Source organism: Moschus berezovskii, chromosome 26 (assembly GCF_049115385.1).
Source record: "Moschus berezovskii isolate FMDL1 chromosome 26, NW_MosBer_1.0, whole genome shotgun sequence".
NCBI classification, from domain to species: Eukaryota; Metazoa; Chordata; class Mammalia; order Artiodactyla; family Moschidae; genus Moschus; species Moschus berezovskii.
This window is the reverse complement of record NC_142485.1, coordinates 11325552-11345093: the sequence shown is the minus strand read 5'-3', so window position 1 is coordinate 11345093 and position 19542 is coordinate 11325552. Positions and strand designations below refer to the sequence as shown.

General features: G+C 45.9%; 1 protein-coding gene across 7 annotated transcripts in view; it reads left to right on the top strand.

Moving 5' to 3' along the window:
* TACC1 (transforming acidic coiled-coil containing protein 1) overlaps positions 1–19542 on the top strand; it is a 93324-nt gene that overhangs the window by 60515 nt on the left and 13267 nt on the right. For 2 of the 7 annotated variants that reach the window (XM_055416628.2, XM_055416627.2), the window contains exons 3-8: positions 1208–2132; positions 5608–5668; positions 7912–8032; positions 10281–10333; positions 16955–17080; positions 18844–18920. In XM_055416628.2, the coding sequence (XP_055272603.2) occupies positions 1208–2132; positions 5608–5668; positions 7912–8032; positions 10281–10333; positions 16955–17080; positions 18844–18920 (1363 nt within the window). Of the gene's footprint in view, positions 1–1207; positions 2133–5607; positions 5669–7911; positions 8120–10280; positions 10334–16954; positions 17081–18843; positions 18921–19542 lie in introns of all 7 variants that reach the window. The other 5 variants (XM_055416626.2, XM_055416625.2, XM_088832502.1 and 2 more) reach the window with 3 other exon arrangements.

Genomic DNA, 19542 nt, shown 5'->3' with positions numbered 1-19542 from the left:
TCCTTCAGTTCAGTCGCTCAGTCGTGTCCAACTCTCCGCGACCCCATGAATCACAGCACGCCAGGCCTCCCTGTCCATCACCAACTCCTGGAGTTCACTCAAACTCACCTCCATCCAGTCGGTGATGCCATCCAGCCATCTCATTCTCTGTCGTCCCCGTCTTCTCCCGCCCCTAATTCCTCCCTGCATCAGGGTCTTTTCCAATGAGTCAACTCTTCGCATGAGGTGGCCAAGTATTGGAGTTTCAGCTTCAGCATCAGTCCTTCCAGTGAACACCCAGGACTGATCTGCTTTAGGATGGACTGACCCCAATTAAAAAGGATCTTTCATTTTCACAAATGATTTGAGAGAATTCCGGGTCAGCTGAGACACAAAGCTTCTAAAGAAGTAAAACTTTTTTGTTTTATGATTTGTGTCTTAGTAAATAAAGACTGTTTGTTCCTAAAACTACTTTGCTATCTCTGCCTTTTCTAATTAGCTTTTTTATTTGCTTCTTTCCGTTTTTACATGTACAGAGAAGTTATTCTGGGCAGACCATGATGAGTGTTTCGTTTAATTTTAAAACAGTCCAGTTATTTAAATTCTATCCTGGGGAAGAAGGAATTCTTATTTTTAACATCCAGAGATTAAAATCCATTTGCTGCATAAAATCCAGACCCTGAACCTCTCAGGCAGTGCCTGGGAATCATGTCCATGCCAGATGAGATCCCGGTTTGTGAGCTTTCAGGGTCCAAAGCTTCTTCCAAACCAGTTGTTTTAACCTGTGGAATTTCAGCATCGTTTTAATATGCTTTGCAGAGGGCCCATGATCTACTTTGCCTTTTCTTAAATAGCTCTGTTTGGTATAATTGTTATTTGTATAACTTTTTTTTTTTTTTTTGGCCAAAGTGCATAGCATGGGGTATCTTTAGTTCCAGGGACTGAACCATGTGCCCTGCAGTGGAAGTGTGCAGTCTTAGCCACCAAATGCCAAGGAAGTCCTGGTAAATTATTATCATGACTTGGGTAATACACAGGCACCCTTTAGAGCGGAGCACCAGTGCGCCCCTTTCAGGCCTCAGCACCATCGATACAGAACCTTAGGGATGCTTGTAAAAGCAAAATGGGGATAGCCTGCCATCTGTCTGTGTGGCTTCAGCTAGTAGAGAAGATTCACTAATGCCGAAAAGGTCATTTGTTAACCGACGGCTTTTGTGTTTTGTTTCAGACTCACAAGAAGTGGACGAAGAGCTGGTAGCAGAAGTGGTTGAAAACTGTTCATCTGCGGCTGCTTCTAGACCCTCAGGACAGGAGGCAGCGCCGCCCGCCAGCGGGTCTCGCTCAGTCAGGGATTTCAGAGAAGAACCCGAACATGATGCGAGCAAGGTCTCCATCGTGAGGCCGTTTTCCATAGAATCCAGGAATTGCGGGGACCTCCCCGGGGCGCCCGGCTCGGCCGCGCTCCTCGGCCCGGCTGTGCACGCGCAAGACGGCGAGGCCATGACCGCGGGGGCCGCCCTGGAAGCCGACCCCGGGGCGGGCAGCCCGCGTCCAGAGCCCGGGGCCTGCCGGAGCCGCCTGCGGAAGCCGCGGCCCGTGCCCCTGCGGAAGAAGGCGCTGGGCGGCGAGCTCTCGGAAGCGGCCCCTGCCCCGGAGGGCGTGCGGCCCGACGGGGAGGATGGGAAGGTCGGGAGCCAGAAATGTGGCCCTGAGATGATGGAAACGCCAGGCGGAGATGCCCACGACTCGGGGGCCGAGCGGCCGGAGGATACTAGGAGCCCCCCGCTGAAACGCGAGTTCGATTTCGCCGAAGACACGGAGACCGCGGAGTCCCGGAGAGGCCTCCCGAGGAAGGCTGGCCGGAAACCGGGCAGCAGAGTCCTGCCGCAGGTTCCTGGCGCCAGGGCGCCTTCGGAGCCGGGCCCCGGGGTGAGCCCCACCCTGCGGCCCCGCGGGGGCCCCCTGGCGCGGCAGCACTCGCCCCCGCTCTCCGCCCAGGGCTCCTGCTGCTTTGACCCGGACCACCTTGACGAGTCCGCGGATCCCTTTAAACCCAGTGTGACTTTCACCAGCGGTGACTTTGGTTCTCCCGCCGGTGATCAAGTTAATGAAATCTTAGAATCACCCAAGAAGGCCAAGTCGCGTTTAATAACGTGAGTGGGGCCGGGCGTGGGCATTGTGTTCTGTGTCCATTCTGAGAGTCTGGCCACTGCTTTTGGTTTGGGGGGAGGGCCCCGGGGCAGACACACAGCTTGTAGCCTCAGACGCAGCCTTCACTGTTGGGCCTGACTCTGCTGTGGAATCAGAGATGCCAGAGGTCTCCTTTTTAGATGTCTGCCTTGCTTCTGAATCCTCAGCTTATTCCGCTGAGTTCTTTCCACCCCCAACCTTGGATACGTTTTTTCCTGCTTTTAAAAAAAAAAAAGAATATCATGAGCTAGGCAGGTAGAGAGCTGATAGTTTTCAGAAATCCTGTCTGAGCTGTGGGGTGTCACAGACAGAACTCAAGGATCAGTGCTAGCCACCGTCTGCAGATTCTCTGGATGGAACAAAGCTCCCGGGGCTGCAGGTTACCTGTGTTGTGTCAGTAACATGGGGGAAGGGGCTTCTATAAGTCTTTTCACTTGAACAAAAAGCTGTGGTTCCTATTGAAAACAAGCCTACCACTCACAGCTACTGTGAATTCTTATGTCTCCTGGTCAAACTTCTGACTCTTATCAGTAAGGAAGTGAGTTTCCAAAAAGAATCAAGAATCTTCTAACCAGTTGCCTGAATCTGACTCAGATCTTCAACAGCCTCAGAGTAACCCCACCATGTCTGAAGGGAATGAAAGGTCATCTGTTGTTCTTGCTCTGTTCTTTGATTGTTAAGTGGTTGCTGAGCCAGACAGGCAGTTAAACAGTTGCCAAAAAATATTGTTGATCAGGTGTCCTCAGGGTGCTCTTCTGTGGCTCAGGTTAGTTCCCTGTATCTGGTTACCTGTGGCCTGGAGGGTGCGATGGCCAGGTCTTTGCCTCGGTGCTTCCTAATATGGGGTCCTCTAAGTATCAGTGACCCTACCTCTCAGGGTTGATAAGGGCTCATTGGGAGCCTCTGTTTCAGTCACTTATTGAAGGTGTGTAGCCCGTGCATTCATGTGGCATAAAACTAAATCCAAAGGGAGGAAGGTTTATCCTACATCTGTTTTCGGTAGCAGGAAGTTCCCTCTCCCAGCCATGCCTCCCTCACTTGCTAGCATTTTCCTCCCTTATGTATTAAAAAAAAAAAAAAACTTATGCAACCAAGACTCTTGTCTCCGTCTTCTTTCCACAGGGGAAAGGTGCTCGACCCCTTTTGTAACTCTGGGGTTTTATTTAGCAAATTCCATTATTGTAGAAAAGAGTGGAAGTAAACAGATAGAAGTAGGTAGCACCTAGCAGAGAGTTCAAAATTCTGATAACAGGATCCTCGTGTGGCTTCTTAAAAGATGATACGACTGACGTCTCAGATTCTTCTCCCGTAATATAGAGACATCCAGTATGAAGACAGTTTAATACGTGCTAAACTTTCTTCAATGATCTTTTCTTTTTAACTTAAAAAATTTTTTTTTAAATTTCAAATGATATTTAAATCTTCTTGGCCACGTCTATCAAAATCTCACTGACTTTGCAGATAGCGGAAGACAGATATCATATGACATCACTCGGTATGTGAAATCTGAAAAAATGATCCAGATGAATTTATTTACAAAACAGATGTAGACCGACAGACATAGAAAACAATCTTACGGTTACTACAGAGCAGAGGTGGGGGGACAGGGGTAAATTAGAAGTTTGGGATTAACAGATACACACTACTGTATATAAAATAAACAGCAAAGACCTAATGCATAGCACAGGGAAATGTAGTCACTGTTGTATAGTAAAAATGAAATAAAACAGATCATCCTGTGATTGGGATTTTGTTGGGCAAATAAGATAAATTAGGTAAAGTCACTTTGAGTTTCTTAGTGATATACACTGACAGGTATAAGCAGATATATTTTCAGTTATATTTTTATTCATGCATTGATTGTCTTTAATCTGGATGACTAGACATTTAAGAGTAAACATACTCAGCAGTAATGTTATTTTTTTTACATTTACAACTGTTTGATAGTTTGCTTTTCATCCTTAAATTTGACCGCGTGGCGTTTCTGAGCGTTCCCACCGCTCTCTTACTCCTGAGGGTCATTCACTCACTAGTGGTCATGTTGAAGAATCTGACATTGATAATTTCTGTCTCATCTCATAGAACTTTGCAGCCTTTACGTCTGCCAGACCAGAGATCAATATTCCAGGCTTTACATGATTTTTTTCTTCATCTGTCTGTCTCTTTCCCGTCTCTAATTCTGTTGGTGCATCAGGACTACTGAACAAGTGAAATTTCTCTGTTTTCTGTTGTAAGTATTCCTGCTGTTTCTGGCTCCCCCACCCTCCCTGGACCATCTTCTCCACAGCATGTTGGCTTCCCTTTCTGAGTTGAATCTTCTGATGACTTTTCGCATTTCATTTGCCACTTCATGAGTCAGCTTAACCTTGCCATCTGTACCCAAAGGCTTGGAGACAGGCCCTCCCACCTTAGGTGCGAGAGCTTGCGTCCCTGGCTTGGCACGCCCTGTGTGGCGCTGTGATGCTGCGTGCTGGCTTGGCCGCCTGGTCATCCCCGTGGTGGTTTGAGAAACTGCTGTGCTGTTTAGTGTCAGGAACAGTTGACTTTTTTGATATAAGGCTGCTGCCTTGGAGCACAGGGGATACATTTTACTGAGTCAGCTCAGCTTGAGTTTGGTAGTAGGGTGACACTCAGGCATTAGGAAAGAAAATCAGGTACTGACAAGGTTGGGGTCCGTATTCTGGTACCGTGTATGCTGCTCTTTGTTTTTGTCCCACGAAACGAGAAGAACTTGCAATTTGGTGATGTGGCGGGGGGGAGGGGGGCGGTCAGTGGTGGTATTGGAAGTTTTAGGTTCATTAAAACAGAATGGAATCTGGACTAGTCTTCAGATCACAAATTACATGCAAGTTTAAACATAGCGGGCGGTGTGAGTGTCCCCAGTTCCGGCCATGACGTTCATTTTCTATCTTACTACTGAATAGGAGCGGTAACAGATTGCTCAGATATTTTTATCTTCATACTTTCTGTTGCCCACAGCCCTCTGTGAGCACACAGGTCTGGAGCTTTCTTACCAGACTTCTGTGGCTTTTAGCACAATAAAGAATTTTTAAAGAATGTAGTCCGGCGTGGTAATTTTTCTGGTGACTGTCAAAGCCAGGTGAGCGCGGATCATGTGACCCGCCGTCTCCAGGTGCTGGGGCTGCTCTTGGGAACACTGTTGCAGTTAAAAACCATAGGGGCCCGAGAGCTGGTGTTTAGCATCCCGCAGAAACAAGCGAGGGGATCACTGAATTACAGTTTTCGCTTGCCCTGTCTCTCGGGAGAGGGTTCAGAGGTGGGAAGGTGTTCCCGTCTCTGACGTGTGGCGGTGTGACTCGTGTGGGGCTGTGCGCTTTGGCTGGTTTCTGCACACACCGCTGTCTGCTCCATCTCACGGCTTGGGAGCTTGTCCGTGTGATGCCAAACCAACCTGGTGTTCTGTTTGTTTCTCCCCAGGAGTGGCTGTAAGGTGAAGAAATACGAAGCCCAGTCTCTTGCTTTGGATGGGTGTTCTCAGGTAAGTCTGTCCCTTTCGTCAGTTTATCTCTTAGACCAGTGTTCCCCATGAGGGTGGGGCTAACGAAGATTTTTCCAGTGGGATCTGAGTACTCCACTTTAAGGAAGCCGATTCCCAGGCCCTTGACTTCCTAAGTGGATCTGAGAAAGGGCCCTATAAGACAAAGGAATCCTGTTCCTTCACAGTTACTTGTTTCCACTTTTTTGGGGGAAAAGTTCCTTCTCACCCATTCTCCATCATATTGTTGTACTATTGGATATGGAACCTCTGAGCACCAAAGAGGGATTTGAAATATTCGTGTAAGTTTTAAGGTGATTGACTGCACTGACTGGATAATATATTTTTAAAAGTCAGATGGTTTTCCAGTTCATTGCTTTCCACCAAATAGGAGAACCTGAATTGTCAGCTGATATGTGATTAAAAATAACTTTTGACACAGTGATATATGTCACTTATATCTCCATTAAAAAGAAAATTATTGATGATAGAATTTTTTGGTACATAATTTGGAAAGGGATTCAAAGAATTGAGATGTTTCTGTTATCAAACTTTCTTCTGTTTCACTTATTTATTTTAGTAAGGTTTCTGGCTTCTAATTGATTATAAAAATGGAAAGCAGGAATAAAATTGATGCTGACCTTTGTTTCATTCTAGCAGTGAATATTTATCCTTGACTATATGAATTAATTGGGAAATACAAATAAAACCCCCCCAAACCCAGGCCCATTTGATTGCAGTGAAGTGCTTTTTTTTCCTTTTTAAAACTTTATTTCAATATAACCATTACAGAAATACATTCATTGATTAAGAGAATGCATTTTAAGTTGAACTTACATAGTTAGGATCAAAAACTTGGTACATAGTTTAAAATTAAAGAAAAAGAGATTTGTAATTTGATTTTTCATCTATTACAAATGTATGAACTATCCACTTTCAAATGCTGCTAAAAAGCAGGCAAAAAGAACCATGAAAAATTTACCTTTTTTTTTGTTTGTTTGCCTTTGTTTTTAAACTTTTTATTTTATATTAGAATAAAGCCAGTGGACAATGTTGTGATAGTTTCAGGTAGACAGCAAAGGAACTCAGCCAGCCATATTACATGTATCCATTCTTCCCCAAACTCCCCTCCCATCCAGGCTGCCACATAACATTGGGCAGAGTTCCCTATGCTATATAGTAGGATAATTTGAAAATACCACATGAAAAATTTACCTTGGACTTGCTTCAGAAAAATAACATATTACTTTGTAAAAGTTTTTAAAATTGGTGCAACAAAATGTTATAATTTTCATTTTTTAAAAATTTACTTTTGTGTTTGACTATACTTACCAAACACTAATATTTTTAGAATAAATTGTGCATTTGTAAATGAAATAACTCTCCAGAAGAAAAAAAATGTTGACACTTAAAGACTTAGGCTTGTAGAAAAAAAATTTTTTTAATATTATAGCAGAATTTTAAAAGACTTTCAGGCATGCAAATACATTTCTTTGGGATAATTTCTTAATGGAAGTAGAGAGGAAATACTTATTTATAGAGGAAAAGGAATGATGTAAATTTCTGAGCATTAAGAGCATATTCATGTTCAATTTTATTTATTTTTTCATGTTCAATTTTAAATGATAAAGTATCGGATCACTAGAGTAACTAGATTGAATTAATAAGCAAAATCAATATTTAGAACAAAATTTTTTTCCTTTATTTTATGTTTATATGAGAGGATAGATGTTCTCTGAACTTTAATAATTTCATGACGTGTGTAAGGTCATTATGCTGTACATCTTCAAGTTATATAGTACTGTATGTCAATTATATCTGAATAAAACTGGAAGGAAAGAGAAATAAGCACATAAATAATATATAGCAGATATTATATCCTTTGAGACTGTTCAAACTCATACTGAAAGGTTTTAGATGTCACCTGAAAATACAATGGAGTACATAAATTCTCCCAAGTAATTTAGTAACTATTGGAGCAAAAATGAAAACCACTGCCTTGGGCCACTTAAACTTCTTTCTTATAATTTAGGCTAGAAAAGCCTAATTTTTCAAACCCTGGAGTTGAATCACAGAGGGTAAGCCCTGGAAAATACAACCTTCCATGGTTCAGAGGCTGCAGCTTCTTCCTTGGTTTGGTACCCAGGTTCGTGGAGAGCATCATATAGAATGGCGGCTGCTTTGCCATCCCTGACATTTTAGTTTCCCCTCCTAAATGGTAGCATCGCCTCTGTTGCCTTTCCCAGGATGAAGGAGCAGTGATCTCCCAGATCTCAGACATTTCTAACAGGGACGGTCATGCTACCGATGAGGAGAAGCTGGCATCCACGTCATCGGGTCAGAAACCCACTGGGGCCGAGGGGAAAGGTGAGCCAGAGGACGACCTGGAGTACTTTGAATGTTCCAATGTTCCCGTGTCTGCCATAAGTCATGCGTTTTCATCCTCAGAAGCAGGTACGGAAGCAAATCTTCATCTTTCTTACATACATAAGCATAAAAATGCCTGGAAGCCTAGGGCAAGGAGGCAGCTTAGAGCAATTGGAGAACCAGGCCCCCTGAAGGACAGGTTAGACTGCTGGTCTGTGCTTTGCTTCTTTGCCTGGAGAGGAGACACCAAGGGGCATCCATGGAATGCCAGGCAACATGTGGATAAGTGTGGCAGAGTGTGCGGAGACACCCGTGTGTGGGACTGCTTGATTTCTTTTAATAATTTATTTCACTCTGGCCACAGCTTCCGGTGTGGTGATCTGCAGCCATGTTGTGATTTTTGAGTTCCTTGTTTCATGTACAGAAATAGCAGTAACTAACAAATACAGTTATTTCCACATGTAGGCCTAGGTTACAGTGCTTTATGCATAGTAGCTCATGTCTCCTTACTAGATGGTGTTCTTTTTTTTTAATTGCAGTTGATTTACAATGTTGTGTTGCCTCCAGATATACAACAAAGTGATTCAATTATATATATATGTAATATATATGTGTGTGTGTGTATATATATGTATTTTTCAGATTCTTTTCCAATATAGGTTATTATAAGACATTGAGTATAGTTTCCTGTGCCATACAGTAGTTCCTTATTGTTTATCTGTTTTATATCAGGCAGCACAGGTAGTTCCCTGTGCTGAAGCTTCTTGCTGTTTTCCACCTTAGAACATTCTAGATCCGAGGCCCTTTGCCAGGTCCCAGATTGTATCTGTGGCCTTAACCTTGACTTGTGAAGTGCTTGGCACCATGTTCCTGACTTAATTAACCATTATTGGAAACTCAGTATCTTCAGCAGCATAATTTAATGTGGGGCTTTTATATTTAGATTTTAAAAGATCATGATCTATCAAATCAGAGAAGCAGGTGGAAATCTGCACTTTGCAAGAGTTATCTCCCCAGCCACCACCATCACCCCCCCCCGCCCCCCGTCAAGGTCTCAGTTTCCCGTCTGTAAAATAAACACTCCAAGGACTGTTCCAGTTTCTTCCCAGGCCTCTTTCTGCTTTGACATCTTCCCTAAAGACCCTTTTTGCCTTTTCCCCTTGTGCCCCTTTACTTGTTACTCAGGCTCACTCCGAGGACTCATGCCTACACTTATTTCTTATGTATGAAATGCTCTTCTGCACCCTCACCCTGTAGAAAGTCTGCCCTTCCTTGCAGGTCTGTCTCAGAAAAGTCACTTGGTTCCCACTGCATTTCTTCTTCCGTTCCCGTTCCGTGTAGTAGTTACAGAAGGTCATCTTTGATAACTCCTTGAGGTTAAGGACTGTGAATGATTCATCTTCAAGTTTTCCCTGGTGTAGGGGCCTCGTCCATATCTGTTGAATTACTCCCTTCCTCACCAGGAGGAGGTTCCTTTGGGAGAAGCTTACAAAGCTGAGGTTCTGCTAACAGAACAGCTACTCCTGTTAGCCCTGTTGATGACTGAGTAGTGAGCAGAGGCCCGGTTGCATGGGGTGGGAGGGTGTGCATGTGCCGTGCTTGAGCTGTTCCTGAGGGGTCACCTTGGGCCAGGTCCTGATGGACACATATGCAGAGGCGCCGTAGGGAATCTCTCACCGGGATGGGAAGGAACCTGCTGCACGGCTAAAATGCCCAGCAGTTCTCTGTGAGTCCTGGGCAAGTGGGAACTCGAGGCAAGGTTGTCCTGAGGAATTAGGGCTTTTGAGTATAGGGTTTTTAAGTGGAATACCAACGGTCACATTTGTGTTCTGAATAATTCACTCTTGACAGTGCAATCACAAATAATAACTTGTAATTGTAGATTCTCTCCTCAATTTGATAATAAAATACTTTTCCTTTTTGTGAAATGATCCTGTGGTTAATACAGCTCATTTGCAAAACTGTTAATGGACACAAGGGGGCAGTCTTGCCGTTCTCTCCACTTGAGGACACGCTTCTGCCTGTGGCCGGCTGGCCCTGAGCGCCTCTTTCCTCTGGGCGTTCTGGACTTTGAACACAGCACAGCGGGCAACAGAATGCAGTGTGCCTTTGAGGGTCTTGAGACACTGGGGTTCAGGGGTCCATAGATGTCCTTCCAGGCCCACACTGGGGTTTCCGGAGTCTCTCAGTGGAAAGGAAGGGCACCCACCTCTCGGGATGACTATAAAAATGACCCTCTATGTTTTAGGCACCGAGAAGGATCCGTGTCAGAAGATGGAGAAGGATGGATCCACCATGCCCGTGAGTTCCCAGGCTCATGGGGATGCAGGGTGGTCTTGGGAGGTCTCGGTCTTTGTTTTGAAGCCCATGTTAACTAAGTGGTTAAATTCTCATCAGTTTTTGGTGATGGGCACGAAATAGAAATAAAGCTCAGTTCCTTCACCTGGGGAGCTCAGTGCCTGTCCGAGGTGTCTTGAGTGAGAACACCAGCACCCAGCCGGTAGCTGAATGTCCCCAGATGTCCCCCAGGTGTAAGGTACAGCCAGTGTGTGAAGCCACAGCACCAAGAAGAAAGGAAAATGAAATGCCTGTAGCTTTTTATATTGACGACATGTTAACATTTTGGATCTGTTGTGTTAACGAAACTATATTATTAAAATTAATTTCACCTATTTCTTTTTACTCTCTAAATGCGGCTTCTGAGAATTTTTAACTTACACATGGCTTCCGTTATTTCCCTGGCCACAGATACAAGGTGGAAACGGTTCCCCTGTGCTGAGTGTTGCACAGGGTGTGTCCCCAGGGCTGACCCACTGTATGGCAGGTGTCAGGAAGGCTGGATTTGAGCTAACTGAGCTAAAACAGTTTTTTTAAACTTTTAGGCTTACGAAAATAGTACGGAGAACTCCTGTACCCATCCATGCTCCTCAAACATTAACCTTTTCTGTGATCACAATACAGTTATCAGAATTCATTAACACTGGTGCAGTATTGCTATCCCGTCTGTAAACCGTATTCAGGTCTTATCAGCTGCCCCAGTAATGTCCTTTTCCAGGCTCAGGATCCAGGGCAGGACCCCACAAGGCATTTGGGCCCCGTATCCCCGTCTCTGTTAATCTGCGATAGCTCCTTATCAGCTGCCCCAATAATGTCCCTTTCCAGGGCAGGACCCCACAGGGCATTTGGGCCCCGTGTCCCTGTCTCCGTTGATCTGCGATAGCTCCTTATCAGCTGCCCCAGTAATGTCCCTTTCCAGGCGCAGGATCCAGGGCAGGACCCCACAGGGCATTTGGGCCCCGTGTCCCCGTCTCCGTTAATCCGTCCCTAATCTGTCTGTGTCCTCCCCGACCTTGGCTCTTTTGAAGAGTGCTGATCAGTTGTTTTGTCAACTTCCTTGCAATTTGGGCTTGTCTAGTGTTTTCTCCTGAGGAAGTTCAGTTTGTGCATTTTTGTCTCAAGTGCGTCAGAAGTGACCTTGTGGGTATCAGTGCGTCCATGTGTCCATTATTGGTGGAATTAACTTCGATTAAGTGTTGTAAATCCATCCACTTTTGTCAAACCTGTGGCCGTCACCAGCCTTTTTAAATATGGTGGCAGTTTCCTAACAAACTCCCCTCTTCTGGGGCATTTTCTGTCCTCCTTTTCCATAAGCTGGAGTCATTCCTTTTTGCTTAAACTGTTTCATTGGCTTTCCTTGTCTCTAGGCTCAGCTCAGGCTCGACTGCTGCCGACTTGGTTTTCTGCACAAACCCCGCCTCCTTCCCACATCACATGTGCCAAAGCAGACGGGGTTTCGTGCAGTTCTGTGAACCTGCCCCTTGGGGTCACTGTCTCTGCTCCCTGGCTTCCTCCATGAGGTGGGGCTGTGGCTGTGCTCACTGCTGCATCCCAGCCTTGACCACAGTGAACACTGCGGAGCATAGGAGCCAGTATACTAGGAATACAGGGAGAGCTGAATCGTACAAGTCCAGTGTTAGACGTGTGGCCTTGAGATGTCTGTGTGACCAGCTTCTCGGTTCACATTTCCTGTAGGCCATGAGAAGCACATGGCACGAGCTCAGGAAAAGTGTGGCTTGGCTTTAATAGATCTGAGGGGCCTTAGGATGGTTGAAGCTGAAGGAGTAGATGAAGTTGTCATGGAAACATTCTTTACCTTGATCTACAGTAAAAATGCCTTTTTACATCTTTTGTTGACCACTCCAGTAGGCTTGCAGGATCTTAGTTCCCTGACCCGTGGTTGAACCTGGGTCCCCGGCAGTGAGAACACTGAGTCCTCACCACTGGACCACCAGGAATTCCCACGTTTTGCATCTTAACTAATAGATACATAGGAAACTGTCTCCACATATATATTTGTATTTTTATAAAACAAATTGCACAAGACAGTATCCATGTTCCGTGCAGTGGTTCATTCTGATTTTTTTCTATTCCGTTACAATTTTTTAATGCACATTGTTTGCTCCAGGAACTGTTTCATGACTCACTGTTGGGCCGTGACCCGTGTGTTTCCCTGGAGGGCGCAGAGTGAGTGATGTGGGGCAGGGGAGGGGCCTGTGGACAGCAGGCAGGAGCAGGACATGCACACGGGGCCAGGGACATCAGCGAGGACAGTTGTTTCTCGACAGAAGCACCCTTCTGGGATTTGAGGGGCTTTCTCTGCAGCCCCCCTGCAAAGAGCACATCCTGGGTCATGATCTTTGAGTGGTAATCCCAGTTGAACTGACTGAAATTAATTTCTACTTCCTTAGAATGTTGAATAAACACAGCATAAAGAACTTACAGTATTCAAAATGCCGCATAAGAAATCTGTTCAGGGCTTCCCTGGCGGTCCAGTGGTGAAGAATCCACCCGGGTGCTCGCTTCGGCAGCACATATACAAAAAAAAAAAAAGAAGAATCCACCTGGGAGCAACTAAGCCTGTGTGCCACCCTACTGAGCGCCCACGCCCAGAGCCCATGCTCCGCCCCAAGAGAAGCCACCACAGTGAGAAGCCTGTGCTCTGCAATGGGGAGCAGTCCCCACGCGCCGCAGCTTGAGAAAGCCTGCTTACAGCAACGGAGACCCAGGGCAGCGAAAAGAGATCAGTTCATTAAAAAGGAGAGAGAGAAATCTGTTCAGTCTAGCCTTCACCTTTGTGAACCTCTGGGTTTTGCTCCGAAGGGCGTCCCTGTTGCATCCTCCATCCTGCTCTGGGGAACGGCCAGGGTGAAGTCACTCAGGCCAGAGGACAGTCGTCTCACTTCTCAGCAGCTGGGCTGCAGCGAATCTCACTTGGGATTGAGTTTATTATTTTTTTCAGAGAAACCGTAAACTTCTCAAATGTTGAGTTCACAGTGTGTCTCTGTAAGAAGTGGCGGGGGGAGGGAGGCCCTGCTCTGACAGGTTCAAGGACAAATGGGATGAGCCTGACAGATGAGGAAACCAGATTCTCCCATCCCCAGGACAAGTACAGAGAGTTACTTTGTAGCATCTGTGCTCACTGTCAACTTGCAGCCAAGACATCCCTGGGCCCCACTCTCTGTAGACAGGTCTTCATGGATCTTCAAGGGTAGATGCTTTGTGGGATGAGGGTAAGGACTAGGAGATGTGAAGCAGGCCCCTTTCGGAAGGATGTAAGTGATATGTGATCTGATTGGTTTAACATCTTTATTAAACACATACTAGGTTGCCCAGCCCTGGAGGAGATGGCCAGGCCAGTTTCTGATGATGGTAGATTCTGTAGGCTTTCTATGTTGTTTGAGAAACATTATGAAGGACTGAGGAATGTAAAAAAGCTAATTAAATCCTAGAGGACCGGGAAAGGCAGCTAAAATAGGCCACAGCTATAAATTCCTCATAAGAGCCATTGCATTTTGAGCCACTAGGCTTGTGGCATGTGGCCAGGCAGCGGGAGTGGCCAGGGAGAGCCCATGCCTCTGGGTGTGTTTGCTCCCATCTAACTAAGGTCTGTCTGATCTTCCAGCACAGAACGCTGCCCCTTCCAGATACCTCGTCTGTTAGAGCGAAGTTGTTAAACAAGCAGGCAGGCTGAATTCATTTATCCCCTCGCAGATGACTGAGATGGAGAACTCCAGAAGAGACAAGTATTTTCCTTACCAAGAAAACTTGGCTTATTTCCCAAATTCTTGCTAACAGGAGGGTCATGGAAGGCACAGGGGACCACTTTCCCAGAGTTGACTTGACTCAGGGATTCTGACTTGAAGTAATGAAAAACAACAGACTGATATAAAATGTACTAATTTAAAATCAGCAAGGTAACAAGATGAACCAAAAGTGTGGGCAGTACCTAGTAGGTGAGGTTTCTTTGTTTTGTTTTTTGCTGCATCGGGTCTTAGCTGTGTCATGTGGGATCTTTCATTTCGGTGCTTGGACTCTCGCTGTGGCTTGAGGGTTCAGTAGTTGCAGCTTGAAGGCTTAGTTGATCTGTGGCATGTGGGATCTTAGTTCCCTGACCCGGGATCAAACCTGAGTCCCCAGCGTTGCCAGGTAGATTCTTAACCACTGGACCTACCAGGGAAGTCCCCAAGGGGAGGTTTCTTGATGAGGAGTGAGGTGGTACAAGAGGTAAGGGGCTGCTCAGATGTGCAGTGTGCTAGTGATCAAGTGACACGCTCTCAGTCTCCTCATTTGGGGGTCAGGAATCCTGGGGCGGCTTGGCTGGGTGCCTCTGACTCAGGGTCTGGTACCGGGTGCGGTCACCTCCGGGCTCAATTGAGGTGGATCCACTTCCAGGACCTCTCATGCGGCAGAACCTCCCCACGTGGCTTCTCCGTAGAGCTTCTCACAGCCTGAAGCCTGTTTGTAAACCAGTGACACCCTGTGACGTTTACCATCTTCTGTTCTTATACGAGCATCACTGGGTCCAGCCTAACTCAGGGTGGTGGGAGGCTGCATGAGAAGTCACACAGGAGCTGGGGTCACTGGGGGCCGTTTTGTTAGAGATTGCCAACTGCAAATGCCTTCTGGCTCTGGTGACGGGTCTCTCCCAAGATAAGAGTGTTTCTGGGGAACCTCGGGCTTCTATCAGATGGTGGGTTGCCCTCCACCAAATGCTGCCGGAATGGGCACTGCCAGCCTGTGGCTTTTGCGTTTCCCATATCTGTGGCCTCAGCCCAGGGTTTCTGTGTTAGGCCCTCGGTTGAGGGCTGTGAAGCTGTACGCAGAAACGGTGTGTGTGTGTCTGAGTGTTTGCTGGAGTGAGGGTGAGTGTATCTAGTGTTTTCTAAAGCGAGGGTGAGTCCATAATGACCTTGAAAAGTTTGCAAACCCCTGGTCTAAGTTGACCTTGGATTTCCTGTTCAAATTTGATTCAAACAAGACACCAGAGAACCGGATCAATTATAATCAGTAACTAATTGGTCAGTCATGCTGACATTTTAGATTATTAAGATTATTCCAGAATCCTAACCCTAATTCTAATAATTAAAAGAAGATTCCCAGGTCACTTTGGCTGGCATTTTGGGTATTATTAGATCAGATTTTTCTCCATTTACACAAAAAGTTAACATAGGTGGGAGGAAATAACCCTCAAAAATGCTTTTTAGGAAGAAAAGTGGTACAGAGCCCACATTCCTGTGAAAAACAAAATCCTAACCGCACGTGGCTCCCGGGAACGCATGTTTATGGTAAAAAGTCAGGCTGGCACCTCAGAAGGTGACATGTTCGCAGAAAGGAACTAAAAACTCCAGCAGGAAGGCCCGAAATGAGGAACTGCAGCCCAGACCCTGACGTCTGTGCCCATGACGGCACTGCTGGGTCGCCGCACCAGTCCTTGGGGCCTCTGCCCTTCCCCACGACCCCAGGTCATCTGCGGGGGGCGGGGGGCGGCGTTCACTTATCTTTGCCATTTCTGCCTGCTTAGGCCTGAAAGTCATTTTAGAAACATTTCCATCCAAAGTGGCTAAAGCATAGTACACAAGAGACAGTATGTAAAAAGGTTGATGCTCGTTTTGAAATTTATTTCCATGGACCACGTCATCCCCAGAGATCCCCAGGTTCACAGGATATTGACAGCGGGTGTTTTTCTCTCTTCTGCACGTGACTGTCTGGTGACTGACCTCTGAGATAATTACACTTTCTCCTTTTTGAATGAAAAGAAAACTTCTCTAAGTCACCTGTTAAAAGAGAATCTAAGACCTGCCTAATACTCATTAGAATGTTTTTTCCTTTTTAAAAAAAATTTTCACTTTTTATTTTTGTGTTGGGGCAACAGTTAAAAATGTTGTGACAGTTTAGGGTGTACAGCGAAGGGACTCAGCCATACGTGTGCATGTATTCATTCTCCCCCGAGGGCTTCCCTGGTGGCTCAGAAGTAAAGTTCCATCTGCCAGTGCAGGAGACGAAGGAGACTCAGGTTCAATCCCTGGGTAAGGAAGATACCCTGGAGGAGGGCATGGCAACCCACTCCAGTATTCTTGCCTGAAGAATTCCATGGAAAGAGGAGCCTGGCGGGCTATGGTCCATGGGGTTGCAAAGAGTCAGACATGACTGAGCAACTAACACACATTCTCCCCCAAACTCCCTCCCATCCAGGCTGCAACAAAACATTGAGCAGAGTTCCCTGTGCTGTATATAGCAGGTGCTTCTTGTTGGTCATCCATTTTTAAATACAGCAGTGTGTACCTGTCCATCCCCAACTCCCTAACCATCCCTCTCCCCTGTCCTTCCCCCTCCCCTGACTCACAACCATAAGGTCATTCTTTAAGAATGGTTTTTCCTTTAGCTTGTACTGTAGTTAGATTTGTCTTTTTGTTTTTAAGCTTTCCCCTGCTGGTTCCTCCCCCTCCACTGGCTTTCTTTCCCCCTCTTCCAACCTGTTTTTATAGGATGTGATCGTTTTCATCAGGAGGAAGTCGTGGAAGGGTATTTGGGGCTTAAGCAGCCCAGGCCCGTACGTCTTATCTGCACCCACTCCCCCCACAGGCACTGCTGGAGTCCCCAGTGGAGAAGAGCCCCTTGTCCGTGGCCTGCGGAGTGGAGAGCCCCCTGGACGGCATCTGCCTGAGCGAATCAGATAAGACCGCCGTGCTCACCCTGATAAGGGAAGAGGTGAAGGCTTCCCCGCCATGTCCGCTGTTGCTCATTTCTTTGTCAAGCCTGTGTGCCAGTGGGGAGGTTCCATCTCTGCTGGCTTGAGTTCTTGCTCCCCAGCTGGAGAACTCATATAAAGGGCTCCCTGTAAAACGGCCCTTTGGAGCTGGAGTCCTGGCCCTCTGGTGTCCAAGGGGCAAAGCTGACGCTTGGAAGTATCCTTGAGAACTTCGGCACACTTCTTTATCGCTTATCCTTGAAGTTTTAAGTACCGAATTTTTTCAACTTTACCCACATACATAACTAAGTCAGCATCTTCGTTTTACAGAGGATATAGACTCATGCCTAAAAGTTGCTCAAATTCTAGACTTGTAGGAATATAAAATTGCTTCCTACCTTCATCCGTTCTTTAATTAACTCTCAGGTTCCTCTGTCATGTTTACTGAATGTCTTTTGTTTGAAATAGATCACTGCCGGACCTTTCCTGGGTGATCTGGAAAATAGGAAAGACACTTGTTAGGTACCATTAATTCGTTTCCACCCTCCCCTTACACCTCTGTGCTGTGTTTGATGTGTTTGGTTTATATGTTCCTTGGATTTCTTCCAGTTTTTTAAAAGAAGGTAATTCCCTTGGTGTAGTGATTTTATTTTTACAATGTGGTGAAAATGGTTAATTAAGTATATCTGACCGAGGTCTTTCAAACCTATAAAACAGAGCAGTAACTTTGGTAATTAGTGGTGTCAGCTAGTCCTGTTGTCAAAATACTGTGGTCAGGAGGCTCCACAAAGTCTTCTTTATGAGAAAAGCGTCTTTTTTCTTCTGAGAGTTAAAATTATGAGATAACCACTGACCAGATGCATCAAAGCAAAGATGTGCTAGGACTTCCCTGGTGGTCCAGTGGTTAAGACCTTCCCCGCTGCAGGGGGAACTAAGAAAAGATCCTGTGTGCCCTACAGAGTGGCCCCAAAACACAAAGGTGTGCCTGCTTCCTCCCTGAAGCAGAGAGGCTGGCTTCTGGTTCTTGAAATCCTGCTTCATGGCACCAAAATAAAGATTGTACCAATTAGAAAGAAGCACAGGGAAGTATAATCACAGGAGAACAGTAGGTTCCCATCTGAGCCCTGTGCAGGGGAAGAGGCATTTGAGACCGTGAATCCAGAGTGTTTCTTTCCAGCTAGCGTGGGCCTCCCAAATGTAGGATATGGGTCTTGGTCTAACAAGCAGGATCTTGCCCACCGTGAGTTGGGTGCCTCTGCCTGGAGGCACTGACCTTCTGAGCCCTACTCTGACTCAATCCGAAATCTCTGCAGAAAGAGACTACCTGGCCAGGCCAGCTCCCCAGGCTCTGATCCTGTGACGGTTTCATGTCTCAGCCTAATTACTAATAAAGTGGGGCTCTGGCGTCTTACCTTTAAGAGGAATCTGCCAGACCAGTGGCTCAGCTGTTGGCGTCCTGACCCAGCAGGGTTCTAGGCCGAGAGCCAGACCCTGGACCAACGTGGAGTTTACAGAGACGGTAATTCCCACCTGGGGCTTTTCCTGAGAAAGGTTCTGCTCCCCTTCACCCTGGTGACCGTGTTCCAGCATCCTTATGTGGCTGACAACACTTCCCCAGTGTCTGTGCGCATTACACACAGAGGTTGAGGGTTTTTATTCCTAATATAGTTTGAATATCTTGGGATGAACATTGGCTGTGTGTTGTTTTCGGGCTCTAGTCTTGAACTCAAACTGTTAGGAGACTGAGCCGGTAAAACTAAGCTTTGTCTGCATTATAATCTAGATAATCACTAAAGAGATCGAAGCAAATGAATGGAAGAAAAAGTACGAAGAAACCCGACAAGAAGTCTTGGAGATGAGGTTAGACTGGAGGTTTGGGGGAGGGGTGGGTACCTTTGTGTGTTATTAGATTTAGTGCAGAGGAAGTGATGACAGTACTTGCTTACATAGAACCAGCTCTTGAGAACGTGAGGCTTTTGCTGTTTGCACCTTAATTTGTGATGGTAAGGTCATTTCCTGAGGATTGCTGACCAGTTACTGTATTCAAATGTGGTAGCTTATTTTGGGTTGTTCAGAACATGACAAGTAAGCAGAACCCACAGAATCCTTGTCTTTTGAAAAGACAGATTTGTGCAAAAATACCCATTCAAAATACAGAGTAATAAGATTTATTGACATCTTCAATTATGGAGGCATTACAATCCATAACCCTTTTCTAAAATGAACTATATATGGTAACTTCAAATTTCATAGCCACGAGATAGAGTATAAAAAGCATTTTAACAGGAAACAAAGCTGACTGACTCTTAACTTGGAATCTCTTTATTTTTACTATTCACTCCTACATTTAGGAGCTGCGAAATAACTACAAATGGCATCAAAGAGTGGGGGGCATAAATAATTCATAGACTATTCAGTGGGCACTTGGATGAAACATTTTAAATGGGTCCACTCTAGTTTGTGGCTCTTGTATTATTTGGTG